The 12,829-nt window shown below is 53.9% G+C and overlaps 1 protein-coding gene across 6 annotated transcripts in view; it reads right to left on the bottom strand.

Moving 5' to 3' along the window:
- Positions 1 to 11,857, bottom strand: part of Sema4a (semaphorin 4A) — a 25,708-nt gene extending 13,851 nt beyond the window's left edge. Inside the window, exons 1-10 of one of the 6 annotated variants that reach the window (XM_026784053.1) lie at positions 11,819 to 11,857; positions 10,061 to 11,611; positions 5,946 to 6,113; positions 4,056 to 4,216; positions 3,146 to 3,208; positions 2,867 to 2,965; positions 2,556 to 2,661; positions 1,790 to 1,906; positions 1,302 to 1,426; positions 1,011 to 1,183 (exon numbers count right to left, since the gene is read on the bottom strand). In XM_026784053.1, the coding sequence (XP_026639854.1) occupies positions 1,011 to 1,183; positions 1,302 to 1,426; positions 1,790 to 1,906; positions 2,556 to 2,661; positions 2,867 to 2,965; positions 3,146 to 3,208; positions 4,056 to 4,216; positions 5,946 to 6,084 (983 nt within the window). In that variant the 5' untranslated portion in view covers positions 6,085 to 6,113; positions 10,061 to 11,611; positions 11,819 to 11,857. Of the gene's footprint in view, positions 1 to 1,010; positions 1,184 to 1,301; positions 1,427 to 1,789; positions 1,907 to 2,555; positions 2,662 to 2,866; positions 2,966 to 3,145; positions 3,209 to 4,055; positions 4,217 to 5,945; positions 6,114 to 6,778; positions 7,371 to 7,721; positions 9,410 to 9,754; positions 9,849 to 10,060; positions 11,612 to 11,818 lie in introns of those variants that run through there. The other 5 variants (XM_026784056.1, XM_005356869.3, XM_026784054.1 and 2 more) reach the window with 5 other exon arrangements.
- Between the last annotated feature and the right edge of the window lie 972 nt (positions 11,858 to 12,829).

The raw sequence follows: 12,829 nt of genomic DNA, 5'->3' as shown, positions 1-12,829 counted from the left end.
CTGTAGACCAGGCTGGTCTCGAACTCACAGAGATCCGCCTGCCTCTGCCTCCCGAGTGCTGGGATTAAAGGCGTGCGCCACCACCACCCGGCCTTTGTTGGGGATTATTATTTTAAGGTATGTTACTGTTGTTTATGCTGCATTTGTTTAACTCTGTGAAGTTGTGATTCTTTGCCCCTCTAAAACACCTGAGGGTCTAATGAAGAGCTGAATGGCCAATAGCAAGGAAGGAGCAAGGTTAGGCGGGGCTGGCAGGCAGAGAGGACACGTGAGAGAACTGAGGAGCAGGAGGAGCTATGAGAGAACAAGGAAAGACATCAGGGGCCAGTAAGAGCGAAAGTAAGATACACAGAAGTAAGAAAAGGAAAGAGCCCAGAGGCAAAAGGTAGTCAGGATAATGTAAAGTTAAGAAAAGCTGGCAAGAAACAAGCCAAGCCAAGGCTGGGCGTTCCTAAGAATAAGCCTCCATGTGTGATTTATTTGGGAGCTGGGTGGCGGGCCCCCCAAAAAGCCAAAAGAGTAAACCATCAAACTACAGGTCTTTGTACACGCTAGACAAGCCCTCCACCGGCTGAGCCGCACTGCAGTCCTTGCTTATTTCGGGACAACAGTTGTCCTGAACCTCCTCTCTCACCACCCAGTCTAGCCTTTTCATCCATTTTTGTTGGATACAAGCTCTCTCGTGTAGACCAGACTGGCCTCCAATTCCCTTATCCTCTTGCCTCTACCTTCCAAGTGCTGAGATTACAGGCATGCACCACTACGCTGGGTACATTGCTGATTTTTAGTGTCTGCCTTCTGTAAACTCTCATCCTTTTTGGAAGTAGCCAAGTAAAGCTAGTCTCTGTGCTTGTTTCTCCTGATGCATAAAAGACAGCAGGATCCCTGCAGCCGAACAGCTTTGGAAGGCTCAAAGCTTTCCTGTGTAAAGTTCAGTGTATACAGTAGACTTTCTCCAGGTCCCGCCTCCCTGGGATCCCGAGCCCCCTTTGCCCTGCCCCGCTGCTCACCACTGGGAGGTAAAGACTGCATAGATGCGGGAAACGGAGGAATAATGGGCGGGCAGCAGGACCGCATGGCGGATGATGTTGAATGGCAGCTGGCCCGGCTGGGTGCAGAGCAGCTGGGCCTTCAAAAAGGTGGTCCACTTCTTCTGCAGCAGCTTTTCACCACCCACGTCGTTCTATTGGAACCAATGGAGTCACTGGGGTGGTCTTTTCACGCTGGCCCTGCACCCGCCTCTCCCTACTCCCATTGGCTCCCTGGCAGCCAGCCCTCCCTCCACCAGACCAGGGGCAGACCTTGCAGACTCGAGCCACCCGGGATATGTACAGCTCCTCAAAGAAGTCAAACTCGCTGGCTGTCTCCTCGAAGAAGAAATAGACGACCTGGGTAGATGGGATGGCTGCCACGAAGGAGGCATCCGCTGTGGGGGCAGGACAGACAGGCTTAGGGGACTGAACATCAGAATGCTCAGGTCCCCTCGGGGACACATTAGGTGGGCTCTGAGGCCAGGACGGAGATCGCCTGCCATTCCACTGCTGAGACATATGTACTCTTTCTTTTAGAGATGGTATCTCACTACAGCTTTGGCTGGCCGCCCTTCAGGGTCCACCTGCTGCTGCCTCTGCCTCCCAAATGTTGGAATTAAAGTCGTGCATCACCCCAGCCAGCTGTATGTACTTCTTTGATTCCTTTTCCCAAAGAGAGCTGAGTGAATTAAAGCCATTCGCAGACCCAGGGGCAGGAAGGGGTCCCAAGCTCATGCTGACTGGAGTCAGGGCCTTACGGTGCAGCCAGCGGAGGAAGATGTCAGTCTTGAGAACAGGCTGGGAGCCCAGTGTCCGCATCAGGATGGGCTCACTGCCCAGGAAGTTGTTCATGGTGCCCGAGTAGAGCATCCCATCTAGAACCAGGGAGAGCAAGGAGAAGCAGGTGTATGGGAGGCTGCCTGCCCTCCCTATCCTGTACCCTCTGCAGAACCCCAAAGCCCACCTCATACTGTCTCCACACACACAGCAGGCCACCCTTAGATCGCTCTAGCCACAGTGGCCTGTGGAGCCTTTTTCTGGTCCTTCCTTAAACACCAATCCCAGTATATAACTGTCTTGTGCTCCCACACCCTGGGTCCCTGCATATCTTTTAAGTCTGCTCAAAAGACAATGGCCATCTCCTGTAGGAAACCAGGGTGGGATGTCTGAGATGCTTTGTGTCCATGCAGAGATACATGACTTCCTTGTAGCCCCTCAGTACCTGGCTCAATGTGGAGAGCGTTAGGAGAGGCCTTTGCCTGTGTACAGATAAACAAGCGGCCGAACCTCAGGGCTCACCTGGAGACAACCAGACCTGCTATCTCCCCACATGGATTTCCTTGCACCCCTTTGGGGACGGTTTCAGGAGGGGCTAATGGCTGGGTTTTCTGGCTCTCCCTATGATCTTGCCCTCCAAAGCTCCTGGTTCCCTCTGTCCTTTTCTTTGGACAACTGTCATGCCTTGCTTTTCTCAGTGACTAGAAAAGGCAATTTTTAGCTTGGTCTGGGAACCCTGGTACTCACCAACCAAGACAGCTGTGTGCTTGTGAGCCGGGTCAAAGGGGCTTTGACCCTTCCCGTCCATGACCTTGTCCTTTAGGATGGGCAACAGGTGGGAATCTTGGAGCTCCTAGAGGGGGGAAGAGGCTGGGAGCCCGGAATGCCAGGGTTGCACATCTCATAGATGAGGAGCACAAGGCACAGAGAGGGACATTGGTCTGGGGCCAGGAATCTTACGAGGGTCCTCAGGGACCAGAGATTCCCAAAGCTATGGGGCGGGGTGGGTGTGAGAGAGGTGCTGGGAGCCTGCGAACAAGAGGGCTCAGAGAACTCACAATGAAGGCACAAGCAGGGCTGAAGGCAAAGGTCCCACAGGCGTAGAGGTGGGTGGTGTTGAAAGAGACCAGGACACGGATGAAGTTGAAACACTGTGTCTAGGGGAAGCAGAGAAACCAAGTTGCCTAGCCTCTCACCCCAAACTCCCTGGGGGGGGGGTTGGGGTGTGGGGGAGGGGATGGGTAGGAGAGTGGGGTAGAGGGATGGGATGGGTGGGAGTGGGGTCGGGTCTTACAAGCTGCTCCCCCATGTGCAGGGGTCACCCGCACTTCACTCACCTCACTGCTCTTCTTCTTAAAGGCACAGTCATTCTTTTTTCTCTCACTAGCTGGCCAGGGTATCTAAAGTGGAGAGTTATGAGAAGCAGATGAAAGGAAGTGATGTCTTTGGTTTTTCTATAAGCCACCATCCCCTCTCCGGCTCTGGTGTAAAAACACCAGTAAGGTAGGTAGTGGTGCTCTGGTAGGCAGTCACAACGCCAATTGGATTGGAACTATAGTTTCCAGGACATGGCTCTGTGGCTGAACCGGACAGATCAGAGTTCAAATCTAGACTCAGCAACCAACCGACTATGCACTCTGGCTCAGATCACAGGCTGCTGGCAGTTGCAGTTAGATGGCATGTGTAAGTGCCTGGCATAGTGGTTATAACCCACACGTTTCCTGGGGCAAACTGTCGGCTCCTGAGCCACCCATTAGAGATACTACATAGGGGTACAGATATCAAACTCAGGGCCTTCCGGACTCCAGACAAGGTGCTCTGCCACAGAACTACATTCCTAGCTCAGGTCTCTGCAAGGTTAACATACCCCATATGTGCAGATGGCCAAGAGACCACACACCAGGAAGAATCCACGCCACAGGCCTTCCTCCTCTCCCTCTTTCCCTCATCTTGCTATCATTGGGGTGATGATAGCTCAAGAATCAAGGACTTCTCTAGTAGGTAGGTGTACAGCAAATTATCTGAGTCACTGATTTGAGTCAATGTTTTTCTCTTTTGCCAGTGATTTCCGTATCAGCCATTTCAGCAGCTAACGTTACTCAATCGGTATTCAGGGCCTCGGTAAACAGCGAGACCACAGTGGCATCTCCATCCTGTCACTGCTGAGTCAGGGAGTGGCAGGTGGCTCTTCACAGCGAGCAGAGCTGTCCTTACTTCCAGTCAGACCCTGGGCTCCAGCCTCCTCACCATGTTCCTCAGCTGGGGGATTCCTGGGCTCTGGATATTCAGGGCCAGGACGGCCTCTCGAGCTCCCACGTAGAGAGTGTTGCCATCGGCGCTCAGGAGCAGCGTGTCAAAGTCTCGGAGGCCTTTTTGGTGGAAGAAGCTGAGGGCTCTGTGCCCATCTCCTGTTGGGAGGCAGTGATAAGAATGGGGAGGGACTGTGAACAGCAGCCCATTCCTGAGGAAAAGGTGGGGGAGGGGTGGCAGGTAGCTGGGCCAGCTCTTATGCCCACAGCCCCCTTTTCCCTGAACCTCCAACAGCAGACACCTGTGCTTTGTGTGTTGAGTCCCCAGAAGAGAAGAGTGCCAAGGACATGGTAGTGACAGCCTGGGGCTAGGGGGTAGTGGGGAAGCCTGCTCAAGACACAGACAGGAAATGAAGTGAAGTCAGACAATGCATTCTCAGGCTTGGCAGGGCTGCAGTGAGGCATGCTGGAATAACAGCTGACAGGTAGACACAGGAAAGGGTTCTCAGTCACAAGCAGCAGAGGTGACTGCTGTCTGCTTCAAGACTTGTCATGGTTACGGACCCCCGCCACCTCTACTTCCCCTGTTCCCTTCTCTTGCTCTGTCACAGGACTCTCCCACCACCAGCAATGCCATGATTAGAAAGGCCTCATCCTCTCCCTCTTGAGCCCAGCAGTGTGGGCATGCCTCAATGCCGCTGGGACAGGCTAAGTATGTTGGTTACTAGGGCCCGTTCACTGCCTACTGTGGTAGCGTGTGTGCCCTTGCATGTGTGTGCCCCCGCTGAACTGGCACACCAGCCAGGAGGAGTGAGCACTTTAGCCCCCCTCATTGGCACATTTGGTTAGATGTGCACAGCCTGTTTCTTTTTTTTTTTTTTTTTATTTATTTATTTATTTATTTATTTATTTATTATGTATACAATATTCTGTCTGTATGCCTGAAGGCCAGAAGAGGGCACCAGACCTCATTACAGATGGTTGTGAGCCACCATGTGGTTGCTGGGAATTGAACTCAGGACCTTTGGAAGAGCAGGCAATGCTCTTAACCACTGAGCCATCTCTCCAGCCCCCACAGCCTGTTTCTTACCATGTTGGTATCAAGAACTCTTAGGACCAGGAGGAGTCAGAAGACCAAGTGGGAAAGGTACTCATGAGCTGCCCTGTCCCGAACTCTGTGCTCTCCTCATCCCGAGGTCTCACCCGCTTCCCCTTGAAGCCCAGTCATGCTTGTGTCTGCACTCCCATCCACCTAGGGATGCCCCTCCTTCCACCGACACTTCATCACCTTTGCCGTTCTGCCTCAGAAGGCTGCTAAGCTGTGAACAAAAGTGCCTAATTTCTACACGGATGGTGGATGGAGTGTGTGTCTAACACTTCCCTTGGGGTATTTCCTAGAATAAGAGGGTTCAGAGCCACAACCCCAGCAGGAAACCACTGAGGCTGGGTGCTATGCTCCAGTGCACCCCCAGATGAGCTGGCGCCTTCTCTTGGTGCCCCTCCTATGGACACAAGCTGGCCTTGTGTGATCTCTGCAGTTGGCTTGGAATGACCAGTTCCATAGACAATCTAGCATGGGCTTTAGCTTTGGGACACCTGCAGCTGTGAAAGCAGTCAGGAATTTAAGGTGTCTTGCTTGGTGATAGGTACACTTGAGAAGAGGAAGAAAAATCACTGGCTTAGCAGGAGAAGGGTAACAGCAGCCATGTCTTCTCTTCCTGATCAATTTGTGCCTCAAGTGGTCTTCCCTTCTCCCAGGCCCTCCACTGCTCCCTGGTATCTCTGTTTCTCCTTTCCATTGCCCTCCCTCTGACAGCCCCTTCCCCCTTCTTGACCCCTGCGTCTTTATTACACTACCATCCATACCTCCCAGTTACCAGGCACTTACCTGCATGATATTTGACTCTGGGCATGGGCCCCTGGCCACCAGTCCCAGAAGCAGGTGGCAGTGACAGCAGCAGGAGCAGTTGGAAGAAAAAACCACCCAGGAGACTCCAGGGGTCCTGGCCCGGGGATGGTAGGGCCATGGTCAGACAGAGACTGTCACCAGATGGCTCTGAGGAAACAGGCACTTTCTGGGTGAGCAGTGCTTACCACACCCTTCCTGAGGGCCAATAGGAGAGCCCCAGGGGTAGAAGTTCCTCTCTGGAAGGGCCTCAGAGTCTTGCTTCCATTCCACTCCCAGCCTCACTGCTGCCTCCCCCTCTCCTCTAGACAGGACCCATGCTGTGCCTCTGCTCTCCTCTGATTAAAATCCCACCTCTCTCCTCACCCAGGAGAACCTTTCCGCTCCTGCCCCTTAGCATCTCCTGCCCCCATGGTCCAGAGTCCTGATCATTCCTGGCCCTGGATGAAGGGCATAAAGTTCCTGTATGAAAAGGGTAGATTCCCAGGCTGGCCTGTCACTCAGCTGTGGCTACACATTTTGCCTGCTACTCATCCCAACCCAGGCAAGCAGCCCACTCTTTCCCTAGCCCCCAGGGGCTCTACTTTTGTTTTATCAGGCCATCTAGCCTTCTTCTTCAGGGGTAGGGGCATGCCAGTTTATCTGCCAGCTTAGCCATCTGCATTTCCTGGGAGTGGCCTGGGCAGGAGTCCCTGGCAAACTCCCAAACTCTACAGCCCCCTTGTCTCTGTGCCTCTGCTGTCTGGCTCCCTGGAGCACGGCATCACCCTCCCCCATAACCACCGAAAGCAAGCTGCCCACCTCATCCCACATACCCTTGAGCCAGTCACACTGAGAAGTCCCGAGTTCAAACCCTGAAGCATCCAAGGCAAAGGAGGGGGTTCAGGCAGATAAAGAAGGCTCAACCTGGCTGGAATGGGAGTGCGGCCCTCCAGGCACCCATCCTGTGAGAGCCGCTGTGGGTTCCAGGCCAGGGAAACCTGAATTTCTACCTCGAGTTGTGACAGATCCTGGCTTGGGCGGAAGTTGATGAAGGGTGGATCAGGGCGGGGAGACTGGAGGAGGGGGAGGCTCACAGGCTCAGTAGGAGACACACCTCCTCCCTCAGCTTAGTCTATCAAGAAATTAAGAGTTTCTCCTAGGCCATTTCAGTGATGCCCCTGTCTATCACTTTCGCTCTAGACAGCCTGAGCTGCGGTCTCCTCTTGCTCAACACACTCAGTGTGACACCGGCTTTCACATTCCTCTTTTTCTCTAACCCTGGAGTGGGTCCCTCGCTGCCACCTACTGAGAAATAGCTGTAGGGGCCCAACCTTCGCACCTCCCACATCCTCAAAAGGTAAAACATTAAAGCCAGGCATGGTGGCGCCCGCCTTTAATCCCAGCACTCAGGAAGCAGAGACAGGTGGATCTCTGTGAGTTCCAGGACAACCAGGACTACACAGAGAAACCCTGCCTCAGAACAAACAAATAGACAGCAGCAACAACAATAAACCCATCTTAGATCTGTATCTGTGACTTTGCTGAGGACGCCCACCGGCAGACCGATCTTCCCACACTTAGGGCAGCATCAGGCCAATGGGAACTTCAAGAATTTCCCATTTGAGCTCATGCCTCATAGGATACATGAGGTGCCCAGCTGGAATGGTGGCTGGTCTTCCTCCCCAGAGGCTTCGGAGTAGGCCTCGTAACGCAGGGTTAATGAGGCACCAAGGGTTCCGAGGCCAATAAAGAATGGTTGGGCTCCCGCCCACTCACCCAGGTCAGCTGACTTCAGGTTGATGGGCACAATGACCCGGGCTGCTCTGTCTCCAGTAAGTATGCCATCTCCATCCTAAACACATTGCTCACTGCCAGGATGGTCCTTCCTGAAGGACAACCTCTACCCTTCCAGTTACAGCTCCGGGTAGAAGCATTCCTTGGTGGAGAGAGTGTCTCCTTCTGCTCCCATCTCTGTCATGGCTCAGGAGCTGGGCTCACACAGACCACTCGTGAGGACTAGTTCTGTCAAAACTTACTAAGACTCCCCGAAACCCTGACGCTGATTGTCACGACTGTGCCAATCTCTCTGCTCTCCTGACATCGTCTTCTGAGTCTCCTTGACCTCCAGCTCAGGCTTGGGAAGCCACCACCCAGGGCCTCTCTTTGGGGACAGACTGGCCTATCTGGGTCATAGGGAGGAGCCGTGATGGGGGAGGCAGAGAAGTGGCTCTGGTGCTCTTTCTATCTCTGCTCCCCACAAGTCCCAGTGCCCTCCTGCTCCCACTGGTCAGGCTGAGGCATTGCGGGGGGGGGGGGGGCTTCAGGCCTCCCAGCTTTCACAGGTCGGGGACGCTGTCGGCTGGCTCCCACCTCCTGCCCTAGTGGGTTAACTTAGCTCAGAGCTGATCAATGGACGGAGTAAGCAAGCATCAAGGTGGGAGGGTCAGGGACTCTCCGATCCCTCCAGTCACTCTGGGATGATTCCTGACTCAGAAGGAAGAGAAACCTCCTCTAAGAGAGGCCATCTAATCTCAGCGCGGGTACTTTCTGTCCCGCGGTGCCACCCACTGTCCTCACAGCGCCTTTCAGGTCAAGCCAAGAGCAGAGGTAGGTGGGAGAAAGGCACAGGACCCCAACAGCACCCTTCACCCTTGAACCTCACAGTTTCAGTCACTTAGGACCCTGTCCTCAGGAGAGGCTGTGCTTAGTAAGCGTGGAGGCTCACTTGGCTGCTGCTGTCTTGAAAGTCCTCAACGTTTTCTTTTAAAGAGGACTACATTTTCATTCATGCTGGGCCCCACAAATTATGTATTAGGTTCTGCTCCCAGGAAGCACCAAGCTGGGAAGCCACACACCCTCCCTTGCTACACAAATGAGGAAACCAAAGCCAGTGACAGGAAGCATCTGAGCCAGGGCTGGCGTCAGGCAGCAGGCGGTCTGTAGAGGGAAACACCATCTTCACTGCCCTATTCCTGTTCCAGCAACTCAATTCTCCATAAGGCCTGGAGCTCAATCTGGGGAATCCCCAGGAGTTTGTCAGCCCCCGGAAATAACAGCATTAAACTTAAGCTCCCCCATCAAATTCCAGTCCCCCCAAGTCCTCCCACAACCCCTAGACCGTAAAGGAGAGTAGCTCCTTCCCGTGGGACTTGATCAACAAAAGTAATGGACACAGGAGTGAGGAGGGAGGGATGCTGAAGGGTTGATTCCTCACCCTACCCCTGCCTTGCTCTGAGAGAAACCACCCCAGGCTTCACCAGTGACTGACAGGTCCAGTTTTCCCAGCCTCCTTTTCTTCCCAGCTTTAGGGGCAGCCCTCAGGAGAGCAGGGTCTTGGGGATATCCTTTTCCTGCTCCTCTTTCAACCCATGGCCCTAACCTTCTCTTATGATTATAGCCACTCAAATCAACTTACATAGATTGAGTGCCTTCTCTCTCTCTCTCTCTCTCTCTCTCTCTCTCTCTCTCTCTCTCTCTCTCTGTCTCTGTGTGTGTGTGTGTGTGTGTGTGCTTGCGCGCGTGTGAAGGCACTAAGGATGTCCCCAGTCCGTGTCCCCATCAGCACCCCCCACCTCTTCCTGTCCCTGCAGGTCTCCAGCATTCTTACCACCCTCCCCTCTCCATCTGCCTGACCCCTTACCCAGTGCCTCTTGGGTTCCCTCTCCCAGTCTGGCTAGTGCTGGAAGCTGCATTGAGCATTACACACAATGGTCTGACTTCTCGGTTTTCCCCTCCTCAGGGCAGAGTCAGCGCCAGACAATGGCCCGCCCCTCTGTTCCGCACCCTCTGTCGGCTCTCCCGCTTCTTACCTGGAGCTGGGGATGCCTTTGAGCTTCCCTCCCCCTGGAATGCCAGGCGGCTTGGCTTTCCGGTCTCCCGGTGCCTCCTTCCCGCCACCCTCCCACCCCCATCCCCAACCCCATCCCACCTCACTGGTCCTTAGTCACCATGGCGACCGCATCTCTAAGTGGGAGGGACTAGAATCTCCCCATATTCTTCCTCCTCCTCTCCTGTCCCTCTGTGCCCCACTCCTGTGGCTCCTGGATTCCCATATGTGTAGGCAGGACTCCAGATGTGGCCGGGGGGGGGCATCCTCTAACCCCCGGGGTCCTTACTCAGTTCCTTTGTCACCCTCAGCCGTCACCAGTGTGCAGGTATTGGGCTCAGGAGACCACGAGGCAATCTCCTTCATGGCCAGTTTCTCTTCATTTCCAGCTTTCCGAAGTACTGTGAATGCATCAGGAAGATGCACCTGGATGCTAGCCAGTCATCGACAATTGGAGTTTACCAATGAAGATGTATACAAAGACATATATTGAAGCAGGGGGTCTCCACCAAGATGCTTAAGAAACCATCTTCACTGATACTCTGACCTCTGAGGGAGGGGCTACTCTTCTCAGGCCCAGGTACTGCACTCCCTTCCTGAGCCACCTTACAGCCTTACAAAGGAAATGGTGTCTCCAGAAGTCATCAGCTAACACCCCCTGAGCCCCAAGGTCTGTGTTGTAAGAGGTGGATAGGAGGCAGACCAGAAAAAACTTCCCAAAAGTCTACCGGTAAATGGGAACAAAAGATTCTACACAGCACTCCTCTGGACTCTTTCTCATTTGGAGAACAGCGAAAGCAAGCAGAGAAGCTTTAGAAGATGCCCTGCTCCTGAGTAACCCTGTCTTCAGAACTCCTGTCTCTGCAGAACTTCTACTTCTTCAACCAAGGGAGGAACTAGGAAAGACCCTGCCAGTTGGCTTTCTAGGAGCTCAGGACTGCCCACTGGGCACCATGGACCTAGGAAGCAGGGTCTTTGGGTGCCAGCCTGACCGTCTATAACTTGCTATGTGATCTCAGATTGGCCCCTTGCCCTCTCATGCTCACGTAAATAAAAGAAGGGCTCTTGGGGCCACTTGTGAGCAGCCTGGCCCTGTATTTTAGGAAAGGGGAAGTGAGTGCCCTGGAGGGACCAGGCAGGGCAGGAGGCTTTACCAGCCAGTGCTGGTTCCCTTGTGGGTCTAGGGTGAGATGGGTAAACATTGCCTTTCAGAGTGGGCCTGCCGAGGAGGAGATGCCTTGTGCTGAAGGTAGAAGTGAACTCAGCAGGGTCACTCACTGTTTCTAACCTCCACTGTCACCGTCCCTGCCATACTACATGGGGCCTGTGTCCGCGGGGCTGCAGGTACTAGCCCCAGGCACTTTAGGACCTGGAGTCAGGGTGGGAAGCAGAGGTTGAGGCATAGAAGGCCCCATCCCCATCGAGGTCCTTGACTCTGCTGCCACCACCTTCGCTCTGAGGGAGGAGAGCCCAGTCTCTGTGGCAGGATTGGAAGGGACTGCCTCCCATAGCGATCCAAGAAAAAGGGTGCCTACAGGTCTCCTCAACTCCACGGTGTCCCATTCCTCCCTACCTTACCCTGGAGCTAAGCTTCCAAACAAGAGAACAAGGCTTTTAGTTCCTGTGTGACCGTGGTTGGAGAGGGAACCAAAGGACTGGTCAGACACCTGGCTCTCTTGTTGACAAGGGAAGGAAAAAGCCATTGCCTCTACTGCTATGAATGCAGTTCCCTCTGGTTCTTTAGCCTTGGTTTTCCTACCTGTGGGAAGATGGAGTAGCCGCTATTGTTGATGGTGGGAAGGACAGCGAATGGCTGGTAGACTTTAGCAAATGAAAGTCCCTGAGGGAAAGGAGGTGGGGAGGGAGGTAAAGAGCCCCAGGCAAATGGTGGCTCCTGGGGATGCCCTGCCCCCCCAAAGAGGTAGGACAGACCGACTTCACCCCACCATAGCACTCTGGCTGGCACACAGACCCTCCTCCATGCTGTGGCACCCACCCCCACCCCCAGGGATCACGGTCCCCTCCTGAGGACCACTTTACACCTTACCCCCTGCAACACAGACCCTAACTCAGGCGACCGAGACTTCCAGCAGAGTCTGTACCCGGCAGAGGCGGAGCAAGGGCAAGCATGGTAGGGGAGAGGGCCTGCCAGCCCCCTCCAGTGCCCCAGTTCCCAGGCAGCTCTTAAAGAGACCAGGAAGAATTAGCCACAGGCAGCTTAAGGGGTGAATGTAGAGGAAAGGAGGCAGCAGGGACTGGGGAGCAGTGTGAGAATTTGACATCACCCCACCTTCCCTGAAAACCCTCAAACTTCTCTACCGGTCCTGTGCCTCACTCCATGAGGACTGCCATGCTGGCCATCCAGCTCTGACCACGGCTTCTACATCCAGGTCCTTGTTCCCCTTGGACTCCTGCCGACTTCCTTCCCTCCCCCATATTCCTGCCACCTCAGTCTCTAGTGAGGGATGCCAGCTGGCACTGACTGGAACAAGATATGGAGAGCAAGCCCAAGAAGTGGAAAGACCTGGGACCCAGCGTCAATCTGGAGCTGTCCCTCAGGCAGAGAGAGGGGAGACCCTGGGTAGCCCTGCTTCCTACTTCTGATGACCATCGATGTTGTGACAAACGAGGAAAAGTGAAATGCGGTGTAGAGGTACAAGCCTGTCACCCCAGCTCTCGGGACGTAGAAGCAGAGAGACTAGTATATGGAGTGGCACATACCTCTATTTCTAGCAGATATAGCAGATCTTTGTGAGTTCGAGGCTAGCATGATCTACATAGTGAGTCCAAGCCAGCTAAAGTGCCTGGTGAGATGCTGTCTCATGACAAATAAACAAAAAAAAAAAAAAAAAAAAAAAAAAAATCCACAACAAACAAAAAAGGATGCTCCAGGCCAGACTGAGCTACAGGAGACCTCATTTCTAAAAGAAAAGAAAGCTGAGGAGACAGCTCATCTGGGAAAACGGTTACCGTGGAAGCATGACTGCCTAGCACCCGTATGAAAAAGTCAGGTGTAGCAATGTGCTCTGGAGAGGAGGAGACAGAAAGATCTCTGGGT

This window comes from Microtus ochrogaster, chromosome 21 (genome assembly GCF_000317375.1).
Source record: "Microtus ochrogaster isolate Prairie Vole_2 chromosome 21, MicOch1.0, whole genome shotgun sequence".
In the NCBI taxonomy this organism is placed as follows: Eukaryota; Metazoa; Chordata; class Mammalia; order Rodentia; family Cricetidae; genus Microtus; species Microtus ochrogaster.
Note: the sequence above shows the minus strand (reverse complement) of the source record. Positions and strands in the feature narration are given on the sequence as shown.